The 20,193-nt window shown below is 36.3% G+C and overlaps 2 protein-coding genes across 2 annotated transcripts; one reads left to right on the top strand and one right to left on the bottom strand.

The window, feature by feature from the left end:
• Positions 1 to 531: 531 nt before the first annotated feature.
• LOC132842235 (formyl peptide receptor 2-like) lies at positions 532 to 3,011 on the bottom strand. The gene is made up of 3 exons (XM_060864911.1): positions 2,889 to 3,011; positions 1,309 to 1,858; positions 532 to 1,128 (listed from the first exon to the last, which is right to left on the bottom strand). Exons 2-3 carry the CDS (start codon positions 1,855 to 1,857, stop codon positions 646 to 648), a joined length of 1,032 nt encoding a protein of 343 aa, XP_060720894.1. The 5' UTR covers position 1,858; positions 2,889 to 3,011; the 3' UTR covers positions 532 to 645.
• A 7,244-nt stretch (positions 3,012 to 10,255) lies between these two features.
• Positions 10,256 to 13,977, top strand: il11b (interleukin 11b). Its single transcript, XM_060864910.1, has 5 exons — positions 10,256 to 10,328; positions 12,427 to 12,584; positions 12,779 to 12,868; positions 13,080 to 13,238; positions 13,616 to 13,977. The coding sequence occupies exons 1-5, from the start codon at positions 10,322 to 10,324 to the stop codon at positions 13,772 to 13,774; spliced, it is 573 nt and encodes a 190-aa protein (XP_060720893.1). The 5' UTR covers positions 10,256 to 10,321; the 3' UTR covers positions 13,775 to 13,977.
• The last annotated feature ends 6,216 nt before the right edge of the window (positions 13,978 to 20,193 follow it).

Genomic DNA, 20,193 nt, shown 5'->3' with positions numbered 1-20,193 from the left:
TGGACTACCTGGATATTTATGGTACTGCTGTGGATAATATAGTTGTTTTAAGGAAATTATTTAATCACACTCTGTAGCTTCCCTTTTGAGTCTGGTTCCTCTGAAGATTTGTTCATCATATCATTTCTGGGTGACATTTTTCTTGCCACTGTTGCCTCTGGCTTGCACATTAGGGATAAATATCAATTTAAAATTTAAACCTTTATATAATACCTTTTATGGGGTCCTTGATGTCAGTCTCAGAGTCCTTCTTATTTTTAACCTTAATCACTCTTATTATTTTTTAAAATATTGTTTTGGACAAACTTTCCCATGACCATTATCAAGATATAATATATCCTAATAAAAAGTAAATTAAGCATTGTTTGTAAAATTAGTTATTATTTATTTTACAATCTTTTCTAGACATAATGATGAAATCTTATTGTTGGCAATACTTTAAATGAATGTTTTCTTAACTGTTATTACTTAATGCATTAGTTAAAATGAATAAACAATAAACTTCAGCGAATACTGTACACAAAGTTGGAAATGAAAGGTACATTAACATCATAACTAACATGTATAAACTGATGTTTAGTTTCTTCTTCCAATTACTGTGTAGCTTTTTTTCAACCATTCTTACAAACATCTACTTCCCTGCCACTATGACTCTTGCAATGCTTCTGAAGTGTCATCCATTGTTCCTGTGCAATCCTTAGACTGTGAAGTTTGTACCTCAAAGTCTTCAGCTAGAGCTCTAGCATAGACCCGAGACAGGCTTTGATTAAAGCGCAGTCTCTTGTCCAGCCCCATAAAGAAGTACAAAATTGGGTTAACACAGCTGTTGAAATAAGCTATACCCTTAGCTATGGGCAGGCCCACTTTTACTGCTTGGCTCTTGCTGTCCACCATTTTGACCAATAGGAGAAAGTGGTAAGGCCCCCAGCACAGGAAGAATGCACAGACCAATCCTGCAAGAATTCGAAGGGGCCGTGATTTGTGAATGATCCGTGTTCGCCGTATCCCTAAACCAGCTAGTACATAGCAGGTCAGGATGATGAGGAAAGGCAACAAAAATCCACATAAGAATCGAATACTGTACAAGGCCATCTTAGCTCTGTTGTCAGCTTCAGATAACTGTGGCACCTGTGAAATTAAATAAAATACGTGAACAGATAATCTCAATTGTTTTATACATATCTGAGCAATTGAGGGTTAAGATCAGTAGTCCAACACCCCAAAGAACATGAATAAAAAAATGATAGTTGAAAACATATTTTCTGTCTATTGTCTCTTTGTCAGAAAATAAAAAGGCTTTTTTTTTACCTCCATAGAGCACTTGCTTAAGTTGTTCTTTCCAATATACACTTGTCGGTACACATAATATGGTGCACTGAAGATCATTGCCACTGTCCAAACCACAACGCTGATGAGTCTAGCTGCACATACAGTTCTCCGCTGCCGGCTGAACACCGGTTGCCAAACACAAATTACCCGATCCAGACTAATGACGGCCAGGATGAAAACACTGCAGAACATATTGGTGTACTTGAAGAATCCATTGAACTTGCAGAGAAACAAGCCAAAGAACCAAAATCCATCGTAGAGGTTCTTAATCAGTGAAGTAACACGAGTGAAACAGAAAATCAGGTCTGCTACAGCCAAGTTGACCAACCAGACATTGGTGACGTTGGCTTTTAGACGGAATCCGGACATCCAGATGACCACCGCATTTCCAAAAGTGCCCAAAAATATAGTGATTGCGTAAAAAACAATTGTGATGTTGTTCATAATAGCATCAACATCCATGATTGTCTTGTCACTTTTGGTGACTTCAGTTTCAGGAAGGAGATTTAAGGTGTCTGCAGATGTCATTCTGCTAAAGACAGAGTGAAAGCATTATATGTTGCATTTTATGACTTTTCTAAGCAATACGTTTGCTTTTTTTCTGACCCTATTTCCTTAAAGAATGCAAATTTGATGTAACTAAATTTCTTATCTGCCATAGGATGATATCTTTTTCCCCCTCACACATCATGATTTTCTTTCCTTTAACATAACACAATTTCCACTTCTCCAAGCTGGACAGTCCCTTACTCAATGTCTGTTGTAAAAAAAGATATGCAACCCTTTCACCCCTCCAAATAAAGAACTGGAAAAAATAGCAGCATGATGCATGTTATACTTCATCTGAAAACTCTATTTCAACCTGATAAGCTTCTTCACATTTATAATCTCCTTTATGAGTTTATCTGTTGAGCTCTTGTGTTTATTTTTTTCTTCATCACATTACGTGGATTTCTGCATAATTTAATGTCTACTAGAACATCCTGATATCTTCTAAACCATAATGAACTTAGGGTTAGTAGTGAATATTTGGGGATCTATTGTTTCCTATAGATTTAAAGTTTTGCTGGATGTTTTGCAGCTTTATGGTTTCACTGGCCTTGGTTTTGTCAGATCACAGTAATAAAACATCAAAATACATCATGACAAAGCCAAAACAACAACAACAACAACAACAACAACAACAACAGGGTACCTAAGAAAAATAAATTCCAAAGTTATCACAAACCTTTTACACTATTATAGGTAATTTTACTGTAGAGATGAAGGAGTGCTCATGGAATATTAGAGCCAGTGTTTTTTATCTCTTACAGTCTGTTTGCACAGTTGATGAAAGTCTGTTGCCTGAAATGTTCCTTTATGAACATTATTAACATTGTTTCTGCACTGAAATTGTTCTAGCTCTAAATTTCTGATAGCAAATTATTTTGTTTACTACTCATATGCATCAAGTAGTTTTTTTTTTTATTAACTATGTATGCAAACTGTTTTTTGTAGATAAATGATCTAACACTGTTTAGAATAATACATCCAAGTACATATTGACATAAGGATCTTACCTGTTAGTTTTGTTGGAGTGTTTGTAAGTTGTTGCTAAACAAAAAACAGCAATGCCAAATGGTGTAGATGTATAAATGATACTTTACCACTTTACCTAGTATGGAGCTATATTTATGACAAGCCGAAGACAATTAAAAGTGTATACTCAGGTCTTACATCCTCTTGTCTTTTTGTTAAAAATGGGAGGAGACACAATGCCAGCTCCTCCCTCCTACCTAATATCTAATTAACTTCTATATACACTGCATACAATAGCATCATATAAACTCTTTCTTTTTTCTAAGATTCAACATTTAGCACACCATTGTGAAACTGTTATGTAGTCTGTCAAGCTCATTTTCATCACTACTACAACTACTATAGCTACTGCTACTTAAAGTAATGTCAATATAACAATAGTTCAATTCAATTTTTTTTTACTTTAATGCTTAAACAATGGACATCTTTACAGAAGATAAAACCTGATTTAGATTTATTTGGATTTGTACCTATTTATCCCTGCAAGCCTGAGGTGAGGAAAAACTCCCTTAGATGGAAGAGGAAGAAACCTTGAGAGGAACCAGACTTAAAAGTGAACCTCATCCTAATTTGGGTGCAGGGTGTGATTATAAACTGTTATAAACACCGGAGAGTGTTATTATGAATAATGTCCTTTCTACAGTCAGATACAGTCAGTTGGAGTTGTGTAACGAGGAGTTCCTGAGAAACTCATAAATTAGCTTGTCATCTGAGTTCATTTTAACACCAACTTGTCCGTGCCGAAGCCTTCACATACTCATTGATGGAGTTCCAGCATATGTAGAATGTAATTTTGTGTGTTCATTAAGAGGTTGTTCTCCTCAAAGTCCTCATGGGCTTTCTTCTCTTCAGATAGATGAAGATGAAGCGAAATCCAAATGGACAATCACTAGATGCCTCTAGATGAGCAGAAAAAAGTGGAGAAGAATTAGCGTAGCTGCTGTTTATAGTATTAGCTTAGGATGTGCTATGTGTATGCCTGGCTAAAGAGATATGTCATTTTTAACAACAACAACAACAACAACAATAATAATGTTGTTTAAATACATATAAAATAATTTAATAATACTTTACTATATAATAATATGAATCATTTTATTAATAATTATTAATAAAAAACAATAATATTAATAATTATATAAAACGACCTTTTAAGCAAGCCCAATAATAGGTATAAGGGAAAGTTAGGGCTAAAAGAATGCAGAAACAGGAAGTGATTTATCACAGTGTTGCAATTATATGTCAAGAGATGGAAGTGAAAATCTGCTTACTAAGCAGAGAGTAAAACTAAAACGCAGCTGATGATGATTAGAAGTAATTCCTAATTTCTCAATAATTTCATTAGGTATCTGAAGAATATATGAAAGTAGGAGTCCCTCATTGTGTCACTAATTTAAAAAATAATATCTGAAGGTCTATAATCATAGACTAGTAACTAGAACTGATACTAGATACTAGAAACTGGTACACATGTATACTGCCCTCTAGCGTGATAAGAGATGATGTGCAGATTTCATTTTTGTTTGAAATTAAGCCTTTATTTTCAACACATATACATTACAGCACAGTAAAATTATTTCTTCACAGAGGTTGGGGCCAGAGCACAGGGGCAGCTAGGATACAGTGCCCCTGGAGCAGCGAGGGTTAAGGGCCTTGCTCAATTGCCCAACAGTTGCACTTCAGGAGTGTTGGGGCTTGAACCTCAAACATCTGAACAACTACTTGAGCTACCACTGCTAAACTATGTTAATGTTCATACTTCATACTTGATTCTGATTCTGGGATTGTTGCTATTGCATGTGGTACAGATACAGATTTCATATCTCATATATTTCATGCCACCATCATATTCACTATATTGTTCAGTCTGTGTTACTGTCTAGAGGGCAGAGGACATTCAGAAGCTACATGAAATTTCATAATGTTGCATTTTACCTTTTTGAAACGCCACTTCATTTTTATTTTAAGGCTAAATTACCTCACTTAGATTATCTTGCTAAAAGCATAACAGTGTGTACTTTCTATATTTTGAAACATTATCTTTCATCTCATGGGCTACAGCACAGTCATTTTTTGGCTAATGTTACTGGCCATTTTGTACCACAACAACCAACACTGCATCATGATTGAATCAAACTCTGTCTCAATCAGTGCTGATCTTTTGTGCTTTATGGATTGCCAGAAACTTCCACAGTTACTTGTTCATTTCAGATTATTGTCATACGGTAAAGAGCAACAAGGATCATTTGATGACTAGTTTTTCATGGTTCAATTGGACAGTTCTGTTGAAAAAGCATTTCTAATAGAAAAGTTATTTTATTTTGCTTTTTTGGATTTGGTAGCTGCTCCTCTTTATAGTGAGATCTGGTGGTTTTTGCGAGTGCAATGGACAAGAGAAGGTCCTGCATCCCGCAGATCTATGCTAAGATTAAAGATTACACAAGATAACATGGGCAACCTGAGCACACGGGATAAACGTAGCCTCAGCGATGTCATATTCAACAAAATACATCCCCCTTTGCAAGGCTAAGCAGACTCATCTTCCTCGTCTTTAGGAATAAAGGAAAAAAACTTTTTTTGCAAACATTTGGCTCAGTAGCAACTAAGGCTAAGGGATAGCTGCTGACTGGAGTCTGAGTTTGACTTCAGAAAAAGTCTGTATTTCTTTATAAAATAAAATTCTTCTATGGTCTAGGAGAGGTCCTTTATGTCTAAGGTAAGTTAACACCTGACAGTTGAGTTGTGTCAAAGCCAGGCTCCAGTGGTCGCCATATTGAGGTAGAACATTACAAATAAACTGAGAAGTAGTATCTGAATGACAAAATGATGGAGAATTGGCCTTTGTTATTGGGGAAGAACATGTCTCCTCGATCCATAGGTTATGGCTGTCTGTCAACAATATTTGGTGTATTAAAAAATGGGCCTACTGCAGAGAGTTGTATCCTACGGTGAGATACCTAAAAGAATGCATGAAAGAGAACCATGCTGAAAAAAGGACTTTCATAGACTCCTAAAATATGCCGCACCGCCACTTCTTCAGTTTGGCCCACAATCATGACATGTGGCAGATGTCCATTTCCAGAGAGACCTACATTAATCTCATTTATATGGTTGAGTAGTTGAGGGCCTTGTTCAGGTGCCTCATTTAACTGGTTATAGTAAGCCTTGTGGTACAGCATGTTCCTGTGGCTTTTGGGGACCAACAACTGGATGACTGATTATCCTGTTTGTGTGCCACTCAGCATTAACCGTCTTTAATAGGGGCAATTGTGGAAAAGCTGGCGCAATCACATCTTTTAGGCTACTGATCACCTCAACCTGTTTAAATGAAAATCAAATAAAAATTTATCGCACAACCATATACAGTACATTGTGAATTGAGATACAATTCATAACTATTCAGTAACAGATTTTTACATGCATACAGAATTTACTTATAAATATAGAAATGGAAAATGTAGTATAATGTGCATTTGTAGGTGCAAGTTGCAGAGAAAAATCGAACAGTATAATGATTATCTTGCCGTTATGATGGATATGCCGTGTGTTTTACGTATGCCATGTGGATTGCAAGGAATGTGTTACTTAAAGCTGTTGCATGATTTTTTTTCCAGCAGGAAATCCACGAGAGGATTGGGGAGAGGAGACCGTCTGCACCATGAGGCAATTCTAGCAAATGAGTCATCAAAATGAAAGCGGGCCTCCTGGCATTTTTCCCTCTTCATGGTCATTATGTTACTCAGATGCCAGAGACAAGCAATTTAGAATAAAAACACTTTCTTATTTCATGGCTTCCAGACAGAAATATTATTTTTATTACCTTTTATGTGGTTCCTGATATTCTGTTTCATAGTTCTTTCTGAGCTCTTTGGATTTTTCAGACCATGAGCCATTCTATCATCATTCAACTTTTCTACAGAGCTGCAGAGGATAGCAAAAAAAAAGAAAGAAAGAAAAATAAGACTTGCTGAGTCATTGTTACACACTGTCTTTTGGAAACTTCCCCCACTTGGCCTCTCCCTCTCAAACATTCCATACATACCATAATGTTAGTGGGAAGCAAAGCCGGGGAAAAATGGGATGCCGAAAATGGGAATCACCTCTTTATTCCTCTCTGTAGGTGGGCATACATCAACTTGTGTAGATACATCAGTGGTAGAAGAAATACTGTTTTAGACTCATGGTATCTTAAGTATGTAACCTAATAAACCAGAGTTAATAAAGAGTAGGAGTCTCATTCAGTCCACCACAGTTCAAGTTAATTGATTAAGTCGATGTAAAATATTTTTCTATTTTCTATTATATTAATAGAAGATGGTAGGAGATCCTAAATATAAGAGATCCTATATTTACATTTTGAATGTTTGGGAAAAATAACTAATAAATATATGTATTTTAAATAGACATTGAATATATTTTGTTGACGGTCGGATTCTCAAGAGTAAAATAAGGTCAAAAATCAGACGTATTGCCATCCATTGATATATTTCCTGCTCGCTGCTTGTATTCATATCAATCAGACCAATGAGCAATTGAGGGTTAAGAGGTGACCTGGGTTTCAAACTCACGGACAGCTCTACTCTAGTATATATACAACATATGCAACTTGGATAACTGTTAGAGTAAGTGAAATATGGTGGGAACAAGGGCAAGGGAAAGGACAGGGAAGCTATATTAGCAAATTTTGATGAAAACTGCTCAGAATAACAACCGTCACACCATCCGACTACGCCACCCTGCGAATTTCACCCAAGGAATTAACATTCACAGTTTCATATCACCAATAATAGTCAGAGACATTAGGCAAAATACAAAATTGTCAAACAATACAACATTGGGTTCATGACGCAGCGGTCCACCGAACGTGACGTATCCCAGGTAGAATGCATGCTTCCTTTCGATTGGCTAAAACACCAAACAATAACCAGAGAGTCAATCGCTAAACCTGCCACAAACATATTTAGCTGGAATTGTTTTAAACCTTGACTGGTGTTGAATAGAAGCTGATATGATTCTTGTTGTTGATGAAACTGTTTGTTTTGCTCACTGCTTATGGAAGATAAGCTGAATGTGCAGCTAACACAAGCACTGTTAAGAGCTTTTACACTTTTATAACTGTTATTGTCAGGTTCAAAATAAACATGTAATTTCTGTAATTTTGTTGGGATTTTTAGTATGCCAAACCCAAATTTCAAATTTTTCTCATACTATGGAAAAGATAAAATTTGAAAATTGAAAATGTAAAAGTTTTTAATTAGTTGGTAGAGCGGTGTTCAGATTTCAGGTTGACATTTCAGTGACCAGAGGCTACAAGATCTGACAAGTTGAGCTTGAACTGTAACACAACAATGATGTCTGTGTTTAAGCGATGACATCACACAAGCGATTCAGGAAAGTCTGATGCTAACATCAGTGTCAGCCGCAGCAGGGTTAAGACTCACTGATGAACATAGCAGACGTCTGAGTTCTTCTAAAAAAAAAAATGCATGTGCGAACTTGTCTAAGGTTGTACACAGTGTGAATCATACAGTTGTGGAGGTAACTGGGAAATTTATGCTTGTAAATAATTATTCATTTGGACCTACTGTAGATGCTAACAATAACCCACAGTTCACCCTGTTCACTGACTTCATAATTGAGATGAAGGCTTTTCTACCCAACACAATAAATAGTGGGTTCTAATTTCTCATAAGCCAAGCTTTCATCCTGTCAGAGGATCACTGGTGTGTACGCAATATGTTAGAAGCTCCAAACCGTGTCTGGTAGCCTAGTAGTTAAGATATTGGACTCCCATTCAGAATGTTGGTCAAATCCCAAGGCTGCCAATGTTGGGCCCCTGAGCAAGGCCCTTAATGCTCAGTTGTGTAAAAGAAGACGAAAAAAAATGTAAGTCTCTGTGGATAAGGGTACAGGAAAAGTAAGTACAGAAACGCAAAGCAGCTCCACCAGCTTTCTGATCGGCCAGTAATTTGATTTTGTTTCTTCCACTGTTTGTTTATTTTTAGAAAATGGCAAATGATATATTAAGAGCAATTGGAATGCCTCACAAGACTAAAACCCAGCCTTGTTCTTCCCTGTGAAGTGAACTCCAGCACAGCAAGTTAAACTTAATCCCAGAAATGCAGGCTAATGAATGTTGAGAAAAAAAGGAACTGACATGTTTCCTTCACAACGTTCCTTTAAACCTTCAAAATGAATAATTGTATTAAATGTTTTTTTATTTCTTTTTTGTATTTTATTTTCATTATTATTATTATTATTATTATTATTATTATTATTATTATTATTAGATCCATTTTTGTGCACAGTATCCAGTTTCCAATTTCCAAATTAAAACACAATGTACCGCTAAAACTAAACCAATAAAAAATGAGTGATTAGATAGTTTACAAGAGAGCTGCTTCCGTATTGAAACATGGTACAAGGTCTGGCTGAAACCGTATACTGTACAATAAAATGAATTGGATTTCTGAGACTCCAGTCACTTCCTGAGCAATTCACAGGCTGCATCTAACCCCAAACTGCACTCTCCTCCTCAGTACTCTTATCAGCCTTTATGTTAAACAAAAATTCAGTGGGGGAACAAAACAGAGAGTGAGAGAGTGTGTGTTTGTGTGTGTGTGTGTGTGGGTGTGTGTGCGTGTGTGTTGAATATCAGGCTGATGTGTCACAGGGTGTCAAGTAGTCGATGCGTGGATGAGGAAGGCAGTGAGACAGGGAGCCTGTGGCATGTGTTTGTAAGAGACAGAATGAAAGAGTGGCTTTTAATCAGTTTTTAATCACCATTTGATTTGTTTGTGCTCTCATATGTTCTTATATCTCTCAATGTGTTCCATCAATTAGTAAATGTCCTACAGATTTCTCCTATTATGTGCACTGCCAGACTATCATCCTGTCACTTTATGTACATATGAAATTATTTGTGTGTGTGTGTATGTGTGCGTAGCCCAATGAGAGATGTGTTGTTAAAAATGTGTAAGTTTTTTTCATGCTGAAACGCAAGACTTAATTACATTAAAAATACAAATACTTTTACCTATCTATAATCTGTATGATTGTGTTAATCTGTATATGATCACCTCCAAACATGGCCACGACTAGAGCACATACGCATAACGTGATATTTTGCAGATATAACCTCTTTAGAAAGGATACTTTTATAAATAAAATAAAATAAAAGACAAGACGTTCTTTGAAAGACAAGAATATGTTTTTTTTGGGGTGGTTGGGGGGGTGGTTGTTGGTCTGGGGGATGTGCGTGGGTGTACTTTTTTGTGAATGAACCGTATGAGTCAGAGCAGTGTGTCATAGTCATACTATAAATGGGGACTCTTACACTACTCTAAACATTTAGCTGTGTGATAGATTGTGCGTGCCCTTCACAGTCCCTGTTTACTGAGTGTTTGGGATAGCCATGAAATGTAAGTTTATTTTGTATCCTCTATATGATTCCATGTTGATTCTATTATGACATTATTTGGTCTCATGAGAGAAGAGTTTAATACAACACTGTCATACCTGATATTTTTACTGAAACGCTCTACTATTCAAAGTAAACTTTAAATGTGTTTTTTTTCCTGCTACATATGAAAACCAGTTATAGAAATCTGTCCAGTCATCCAGGAAGTTGTTTTATTTAATTTCAGATTTCCTGGATGACGTTCTGGATTATACAATACATAATTGTTTACATAATTACTTAGTGATAGAAATTTCTAGCCACAGGATCTTTAAATAATATTTCTAGAGTGAATTCAGACTGCATTGTGCTTTTGAAAACAATTACTTCCAAAGCAATGAGTGGACTTTCACTGAAAACTGTTTGTGTTGCATTACTGTACATAAAAGTTGACCTATCAGCATGACAGCCTAATGACTCAGAACCTGATTATCAATGACTATTTCATCTTAGGGTTCTTTTGAGGTTTAATCTGTAGAGCACTGTTGTTGTTTGGGCTAATTTGCATAGTGTTAATCACAAAACCAATCAAAAGAGTTCATGTGGTATATGAACAAATTTGTTTAATTGTATAGAATAGGTTGTAGTCAAGATCTACTTTCACTTGATGGCTAGCGCTTTCTCAGAACTGTGTGGAGAGAGGTGAGAAGCTGTTATCACTTCATCATCACAGGAAGGGGATTGTTTATTTCCAGAGAAGTAGAAACAGATTGCTTGCTTTAAAGGCTACAGGAAATAACACAGACAAGAGTTTATCAGACAATTAGATCTTACAGTTAGGTCAACTAGGTTCTAGGAAAAACTCTAAATATTTTTTGTCTTACCTGTGAACATGCACTTACTGTAAAACAAATGGCTGTGTATAAAGAACACATTATTAGGCTAAGAATAGCAGAATCTATTAAACAATTATACCAATAAACTGTTAGACAGATTCAATCAGAGATTCAGATTCAAGGCATGTCCTCATCATACTACGATGGCCTATGGCCCATTTGTGTTTAATGTTGCTAAAAACAGAGCCAGACATCAAACATGTCTGATGTTAGCATTAATTGTTTGTGCATGAGTTTCCTGGATGTTTGTCTTTATGGCAGTCTGGGAAGTCACAATGCAATTGAAGTGCTACTGAATCAGCAGCTTTGGTCTGAAATCCCCTGGTAGTGGTAATTTTGTCTGTCATCTTAGTTGCATTACAAACTATAATTCAGAAAGTACAAGATTTAACAGACAGCCTTTTTAGGGTTATGGGGATTGCTCAGAGGCCCAGATGTGGCATCTTGGCAGACCTGGGATTTGTGCTCCCAACCTTCTGAATGGTAGTCCAACACCTTAACCACTAGGCTGCAACATCGCCCAAGATAAACGCTAAACGCTATATAGGTCTGGTACAAATAATGGCCATTGTATTGCATTGTTATTCTTTAAATAAAGATCAGTTTGAACATTAAATAATCTATTTAACTTTGGTTAGAGGTCAGAGCTCTAGTGGCATCATTTGCATCATTATGCTTTCTTTGGAATCAAATATATCAGGGATGTCCAGTCTTAATCAGAAAGGGCTACGTCTATTGACAGTCAAAAACCTGCACCTACACTGGTCCTTTACCGATAAAATTGGACACAATTTTATATCTAGGGGAATAATCCATCACTTGGTCTTCTTGCCAGATTTGAGACATTTGCAGTAAATTGATGATTGATGAAGAATGATGTCAGATTCCTAAGAAATCACTGAGTCATTTCCTTCTTCAGAAAACCATACTGTATGTAGGTCAAGAATGCTCTGAAGCAACTCAAGTCATTTTTTAGTCAAGTACATACAGCAGTAAACTAAATTAAATGTGAAATGTTGCTATAGTAAGTCTGTTGTAGCAGTAAATCTGTACCTTTAAAAAGACACACTGGGATCTGCTCAAGTATTTTTTTTTCTTTGGAACCGTTTGAAGGATTGGGATGCTTGCTCAAAAGGTGCTGAGCCAGAGTACATAAAAGGTCATTGTTGAAATGACATCATGTTGGACTGTCCCAAAAAAATTCCTTCTTGCCTTCCTCTACAGTACCAGGGTCAACCTCCTGCTTATTATTTTTATTGCTATTGGTGGAATTTCCTGTCCTGACAATGTCTCATCCAACCCCTATGAAACGTCACAAGGATGGTCTGACAAAGCTGTTTCAGCAGATCCGTTTGTTGATAAGTGCAGCACATGAAGCTGTGGTAAGTTTAATGTGGTTTCAGTTATTTTTTTTATTGCTAAATCTTTAGGAATCTGGTGCAAATGTTTTGTACAAGTCTGCATTCTGATCATTACCAGGGCCTAAATAGTGAATACATACTTATAAAAAAAACAATGCCTGTGTATGTAACCCTCTGCAATCTCAACCTCTAATTAAGTATCTGTAATTTGTCAGCATCACCTTGACATCAATTTACTCTTTGAGCACAACTTTACATCGCTGCCTGCTTTAAACTTCAGGGCAAAAGACCTAGAAAATGTGAAGGTAAGACATCCCCTACATCAACTAAACATTTCATTTAAAAAGCTCACATAGAAATAAAACAGAATGCAAGGTACCAGCTATTACATTTCCAGACGATTTATTTCTGTTTTCTTTGTATATTTAGATGAACAGTATATGATAGATTTTTAGTGCAAACATATCTTCATTTTCATATATGCCATTTTAACGTATTCTTTATTTACACCAAAAGGTAAACAGCACCCTATCACAGCTTCATTCAGGGCTCCACTCTTTCAAGCTTCACTATGACTGGCTGCTGTACTGGCACAACCAGTCGGGTTTGGTGTCAGATAGAATCCAGAAAATTTCATATGCAATCCATTCTATCACCGTTCTTGCACAAAGTCTGGTAAGAGCTACAATTCTTGAGAAACTGCTAAGTTCATTTATTACAGAACATTTAATATACAGCTATAATTAACAGGTAGAAGAAGTACAGGATAGTGCACATAGTCACCACTGTGTATTAGAGTATTATCACATCTTATCACTTCTTCTTCTTCGTCTTGTGTTTTTTTAAGGATAAAAATTGGCTTTGAAATGAAAGTTCTTGAACTTGAAGCTTTCTACTCTCCAAGAACATTTATTCAAAGATAAATTGAGAGGTGCTTCCAGACCTGACCTACAGTACTATGACTTACAGCACCCAGCTAAAATAATGGTACATTTTTTAGTTGAACTGAAATGAATAATTTTGAACATGAATTTCATTTTTTTTCTTTTCAGACAGATTCTCCTGCACAAAATACATCTCTCTCTTTGCCTCCTCTTACATCTGCCTGGGATGTATACAGTTCATCTGCAGTAATTCATAAGAGACTACTGAATTTCTGCAACTGGTATTGTAGAGCTCTCTGGGTCCTCATCTCCCATGCTAACAGATGAAATCAAGACAAGATACTTGCAAGAACATCAACGCATCTAGAATTTTAACTGTGACGGTCTTGGATATGGAAGACAGCAGCCAGTTATTTATGCATTTGCTAATTTATGTACAAATTCCCTGTTTTCTACAGTTATAGCAGATATTTTTCATTTGTCTCAAACAGATTTCACAGCTGACCAATGGCTTCTATTTATGTTTTTTATTTCCCTGAAACAACTGTAATTTTTATATTTAATATTTAAGTGTATTTATTGAAGAATGTTTTGTTTACAGAATTAAGTATTTTCTAAATTTGAGGAAGCACTTTATGTATTTTTATGTAAAGTGTACTTTTTATGTACACTGTATGAATACATTTATTTATAGGATTTTTTTAAAGCTTAAAAATAAAGTGTGTTATTTATTTATTTCTAACAAAAAAATCATCATCAAACAAAAAAAGGCACTGGACATAAATTTGTGTGAAGGAAGTACGTCATGAAGACAGAAGTTGAATGAATATGACAATACAGTAAAACACCAAATGAATATAGAGTTATCTATCAAAATGATTGATTCTTCCCATAGCTTTAATAATCAGGATGTTAGCAGGATGTAGAGGAGATTGTAATGGCATAACACGTCTCAGTTAGTCTAAACCACAGCAATTACATCATGTTCTTTTGCTTTTTATTTGCTTTTCCATGTTATAGATGCACAATTTTACCTCCAGTCAATTTTAGCTTTTCATTTCTGATTTCTATTTTTACAAAGTTACTCCTATGGATATTACTGGCTCTGTGAATGCATTTAAATGTAAATTAGTAAATTGAAAGCACATGTGCTGATATACCTTATGTGAAAGAAAAAAAATAGTCAAGAGACTGACTTTCTCTCAGTTGTTGTGCTTAAAACATTCCCCTGTAATTCTCATTCCATATCAACAATCTTGTGGAAAATTGTCAGATATTCCAGTTGTTTATAAAAAAACACTGGTCATCATCTGATGAATAATACAATATAATAGTTTTCCGGTGTGCCTTCTGGTGGTCCACAACCCAGCCACTGAAGAGGCAACTCTCAGTGCTGGTCCCAAGCCCAGAAAAAAATCAATTCAATTCAGTTCAATTCAGTTTTTTTGTATAGCCCTTTTAACAATTCACATTGTCTCAAAGCAGCTTTACAGAAGTATAGAAAGTAAATAAATTAATAAATAATAATAATAATAATAAAAATAAGAATAAAAATAAATAAATGAATACATACATTTAAAGTTTAAAATTAATTTAAAAATATCAATTTAAAATTTAAAATACTATAGATCTCTAATGTCTATCCCTAATGATCAAGCTGGGGCTGATGTTGATGAGGAAAAACTCCCTGAGATGATATGAGGAAGAAACCTTGAGAGGAACCAGAAGTGAACTTCATCCATATTTAGGTGACACTGGAAAGAAATAATATAAATGTAAATAATGTCATTTTTACAACAGTTTATAATCGTGCAACCGAGAGCTCCTGAAGAACTAATGGGTCATCGCAAACTCTGAGTTCACCACAAACCCTACACTAATTCCTTCCTGCCTTAAGTCTTTAAATGACTGCTGATAAAGACCAGACCATACAGCTGACTGACACAACACTTCAAAGAAGGCTTGACAGTCTCTGGGTGGCCCCATCCACAGCAATATCATGAGTCACTGGCTGACAACGCAGATCAATCCCCAGCAGGGTGACCACCAGGCAACAAGACTCCAACAAGGGGTACAACGTCAGGATTGCCGAAGTAGGTCCATTAGAAGAGGTAATCAGAGTATGAACTCTGATCAGAGGAGAAAATGGTTCTGATTGTAATCAGGTGATGGACATTGTACGTTATGTGCAAAGTGAAGACAGGGACTCTGGCAAGACTAGCTATGACAGCATAACTAAAAGGCTAGAGCCAGAAGGTGACAGAGACATGAGGGCTGCCTGGGACGTAAAGCGTCACTAAGCTTAGATATTATATATGTGAGCTTCAAATAAGAGATCGTAATCAGTAATCACACCAATGTCATTACTGCTGCATATGATGTAATAGAAAGACCATCCAGAGTTACTCTGTAATCAGAATGCTTACTTCTGTCTGCCTGTGTTCCTAGTAAAAGAACTTCTGTCTTGTCAGAGTTAAGCAGAAGGAAGTTAGTAAGTATCCACTGTCTGATGTTCTTCACACAATCTTTAATCTTATTAAGCAGGTGACTCACATCTGACTTAGCTGAAACATATAGCTGCTTGTCATCAGCATAACAGTGGAAGCTAATATTCAATTCAATTCAATTCAATTCAAGTTTATTTGTACAGTATAGCTTTTTACAATTAACATTGTCTCAATGCGGCTTTACATAACATAAACATAGAACAAAAGGTTAATATAAAGAATAATATAAAGATTAATAGAATACAAAATTCAAGATTAATATTAGATATATTTAAATGTGTATGTATTTATCCCCAATGAGCAAGTCTGAGGTGCCTCAGGCAGCAGTGGCAAGGAAAAACTTCCTAGAATTAAAGGAAGAAACCTTGAGAGGAACCATAATACCATGCTTATGAATAATTGCACAACGGGGTAGCATATATAGGGAGAAAAGCAATGGGCCTGAAACAAAACCTTGCGGAACGCCAAACATTACCGTAGTTTGTTTAGAGTAGTTACCATTTACATCTATGAACTGATAGCAATCATTCAAATATGACCTGAGCCAGGAGAGGGTTGTCCCCTTTAACACCAGCAACATGTTCTAGCCTATCAATTAAGATAGCATGATAAGGAGACACAACCCTGATCAGAGGCCAGTAACAGGTCATTTACACTTTTACCAGTGCTGTCTCTATGCTATGATGAGGCCTAAATCCGTTACATTTCCAGAATTTGGCAGAGACCCTTATCCAGAGCAACATTTTTACCTTATTTTATATAATTGAGGGTTAATGTCCTCACTCATGGGCCCAGCAGTGGCAGCCTGGTGAAAGTGGGAATCAAACTCACAACCTTCCAATTTGTAGTCCAGAACCTTAACCACTAGGCTACCAAATCCAGACTGATACGTTTCATGACTATTATTCCTATGTACATACTGTACTGTATGAGCATAACTGCTGTGCTAAAACCTTCTTTGGGATGGAGATAAAGGGGAGGCTTGATATTGGCCTATATTGGTGGCTTATATCAGGCAGGTGTAAAACCTGCAAAAAATCTAATTTGCAGACCACGTGATCCGCTGTGGCGACCCTGAACTCCAAGCAGCCGAAACAACAACAACAACAACAACATCGTCGTTTTCTGGTAAAAGTCATTAGGAATATAGTTCCAAGAATTTGCTGAAGGACATGCGCTTTTCTGCTGTCCATACACTATCCATACACCTTGAATTCCTCACTTCTAAATCTTCTGTACAAATGAAATGAATGTATGAATGAAACAGTGTAGTCACACCTACTCTAAAAAATATTTTTAGGTTTTAATGTTTTACTGTATTATGGTTTAGTATAATAAACTTTATATGATTAAAGATACAGTACAGTATGTGGACATCTGACCAAATCTCAGTATCAGATTACTGAATATCCTATTTGAAAGTTGGCCCTGTCTTTTCTAATTTTACAGCCTCTACTTCTACCTTGGAAAACCATGTCTTCAAGAAATTTACCTTGTGTACATTGTCATGCTGCAACAGGTTTGGGCCTCTGAGATCAGTGAAGGGAAAGTAATCCTACGTCATACACAGTCATACACAGACATTCTAGAAAATCATGTCTCCCACATTGTGGTACATATTTAAAGAATGACCACATTTTGACTCATCCACATACTGTTGGCCATATAGTGTTTTAATCATTAGCAATGTTTTTAATAGACCTGATCTGGATTAATTCAATTCAATTTAATTTAATTCAATTCAATTGCACTTCTATGTATGGCACTTTTAACAACAATGTTTCGAAGAGCTTTACAGAAATATAGAAACAGAATAATAATAAAATAAAGTTACTATTTATCTCTAACATTTATCCCTAATGACAAGGTAACAAGGAAAAACTCTCTGCGATGATATGAGGACACTGGACACTGGACAGTAAGTAATGTAAGTGTAAATAATGTCCTTTCTACAAAGGTTTATGGTCTAGTGGAATTGTGTAACCAAGAGCTACTGAGGAACTAACAGGGCAGCATAAATTCTGAGTTCATTACAGACTTAACAATAACTCCTTCCCGTCAAAGTCTTCAAATGCTCACTCATGAAAACAAGAGCACAAAGCTCACTGACGCAATGGCGGATTAAATATTTTAATTTCATATATTATATAAATAATTAGAAGAATATGTTTTAAGGAAGACCTTAAACATTCTGACCTTTCAAATTATCCATTGCTTGGGCTATAAGAAATCTCCTCTAGCATTTGCCTCAAGCTTAGAGAAACTACTGACAGTACATTAGAATCTGTCTCTACATGTGAGACAACTGTTCTAAGCCCTGGCATTTGGCCCATACCTACTTTTATCTTCCATACTCTGATTTCCAATGCAATAGGGGCACATTAGTATGGGATTTGGATAGTGGGGTGTTAGGGGGTCTTCTGTGGTTTCTCAAGTAAGACAAGAACTAAAAACAGAATTGAATTAGCCATAACACTGTCTGAAGGCCCACAATCTATGGGAGTGCCCCATGCTGAACTCCACCATGCTGTGTTTTACCTCTCACATGTTTATTCCAAGGGCAGCTGGTGATGTAAACCGCATATTGATTTGATCAATATTATACAGAATTTTCTCTACCACATTAGACATTGATGGATAATACCTTTGTAAGAACTGAATATCTTGAGATGAATCATATGTCAGACTGATATAATTACCTCAGGACAGACTGATCTTTCCACAGAAAATGCTTTAAGTGTAGACGTTTTTTGCATTCTAAAATACTGCAGGATTTACTATTTAGATGTTTAGTTTGGATGTTTTTGCCATGCGCTTAATTCTGGCTTCCTGCCCTGCTAACTCTAGTCGATAAATATGGTATTGAAATATGGAATTGAAATACAGATAAATACGAGATGCACACATGCATCACAATAAACATCATGACAAATGGGAAAGGAGATAGACATGATACTCAATTCTGAAATTAATTCTATTCGTCATTTTAAATGTGGACCAATGTAATGAAGCTTCAGCTTATTATTTCCCCCCAGAAATATCTTTCTCACGCTTCCCTGGATGACCTGTGGTTGTTGACTGACAATTTTGGAAGCTCCTAGAGCACATGGTAACTCTCATTTGTTTGTGAATTTGTCTTGTGGTAACAATACCACCCTCTAACAGTTAGGTCATGTTTGATAAATGGTGCATGGCTTGAGAGGTTCTGATCAACTTGAGTTAATTGAATTAAAATAAATTAAATAAAATTTTTATGCACACTGAATCAGTTATACAGGGTTCACTAGCTCTTGTGGGATGATCCCGGTATGCAGTTGCTCTTACCTAAAAAAAGCGATCCAAGAAAGGATAACCAATGATCTGTTGACAGGGTAGATCATGCTAGATTCCAATTTCTGGGATATTTGCTGCTTTCAGAGACCAAGCAAGCTTTTAGGATTTAAACAGTATATACGGAACATACATGTATGCCTGGTTGGCCCAGGCCAGGCAGAAGAGCTGCATTGATACATTTTTTCATTTTTTACAAGTCAACTGAAATCCCAACATTCATACACGTACTTGTTCATTGGTGGAGATCCTTGTTTAAAAAAAAATGAAACATGTAACAGTCAACTAGTGAACAATGCCCAGAGTACATTTGTAGCGGTGGCAGTGGTGGGTCAAGTCTTCTGTTCGGTTATAATGTTTTGAACCCACTAGTTGTAGAATTTTGAGTATTTTGTCTTTTTCTTTATTTTGTTATTTTTCCTGCTACAATTCTGGATTTAATAAGACTGTGAATATCAGGTCTATGAATAGATTGCAGTGTGGACATGATGCATTACACATACACCTCAACATGCCTTTTAATATCATCTTCTTATTCTTTTGGCTGCCCCATCTCGATCTGTCCTCTGTGTCTTCGTCTGTCACACCAACCACCTGCAGGTCTTCCTCACCACATCCTTCTTGGCCTTCCTCTACTCTTCCTGCCCTGCAGCTCCATCCTCAGCATTTTTCTTCTAATATACCTCAAAACCCTCCTAATCTCACCTCTCTCATTTCTCCAAACCATCCTACCTGCACTGTCCCCCTAATATACTTATTTCTAATCTTCAAAAATAAAAATCACAGCATCTTCAGCTCTGCCACCTACATTTTCTTTATGTCAGTGCTATGCTCTCCAAGCCATACAACATAGCTGGTCTGTTGCAAATCCTCCTCCTGCCACTCTTCTCCACCCACTCCACCCTACCT

Source organism: Tachysurus vachellii, chromosome 3 (genome assembly GCF_030014155.1).
Source record: "Tachysurus vachellii isolate PV-2020 chromosome 3, HZAU_Pvac_v1, whole genome shotgun sequence".
NCBI lineage: Eukaryota > Metazoa > Chordata > Actinopteri > Siluriformes > Bagridae > Tachysurus > Tachysurus vachellii.
This window is presented reverse-complemented; position numbering and strand designations above follow the sequence as displayed.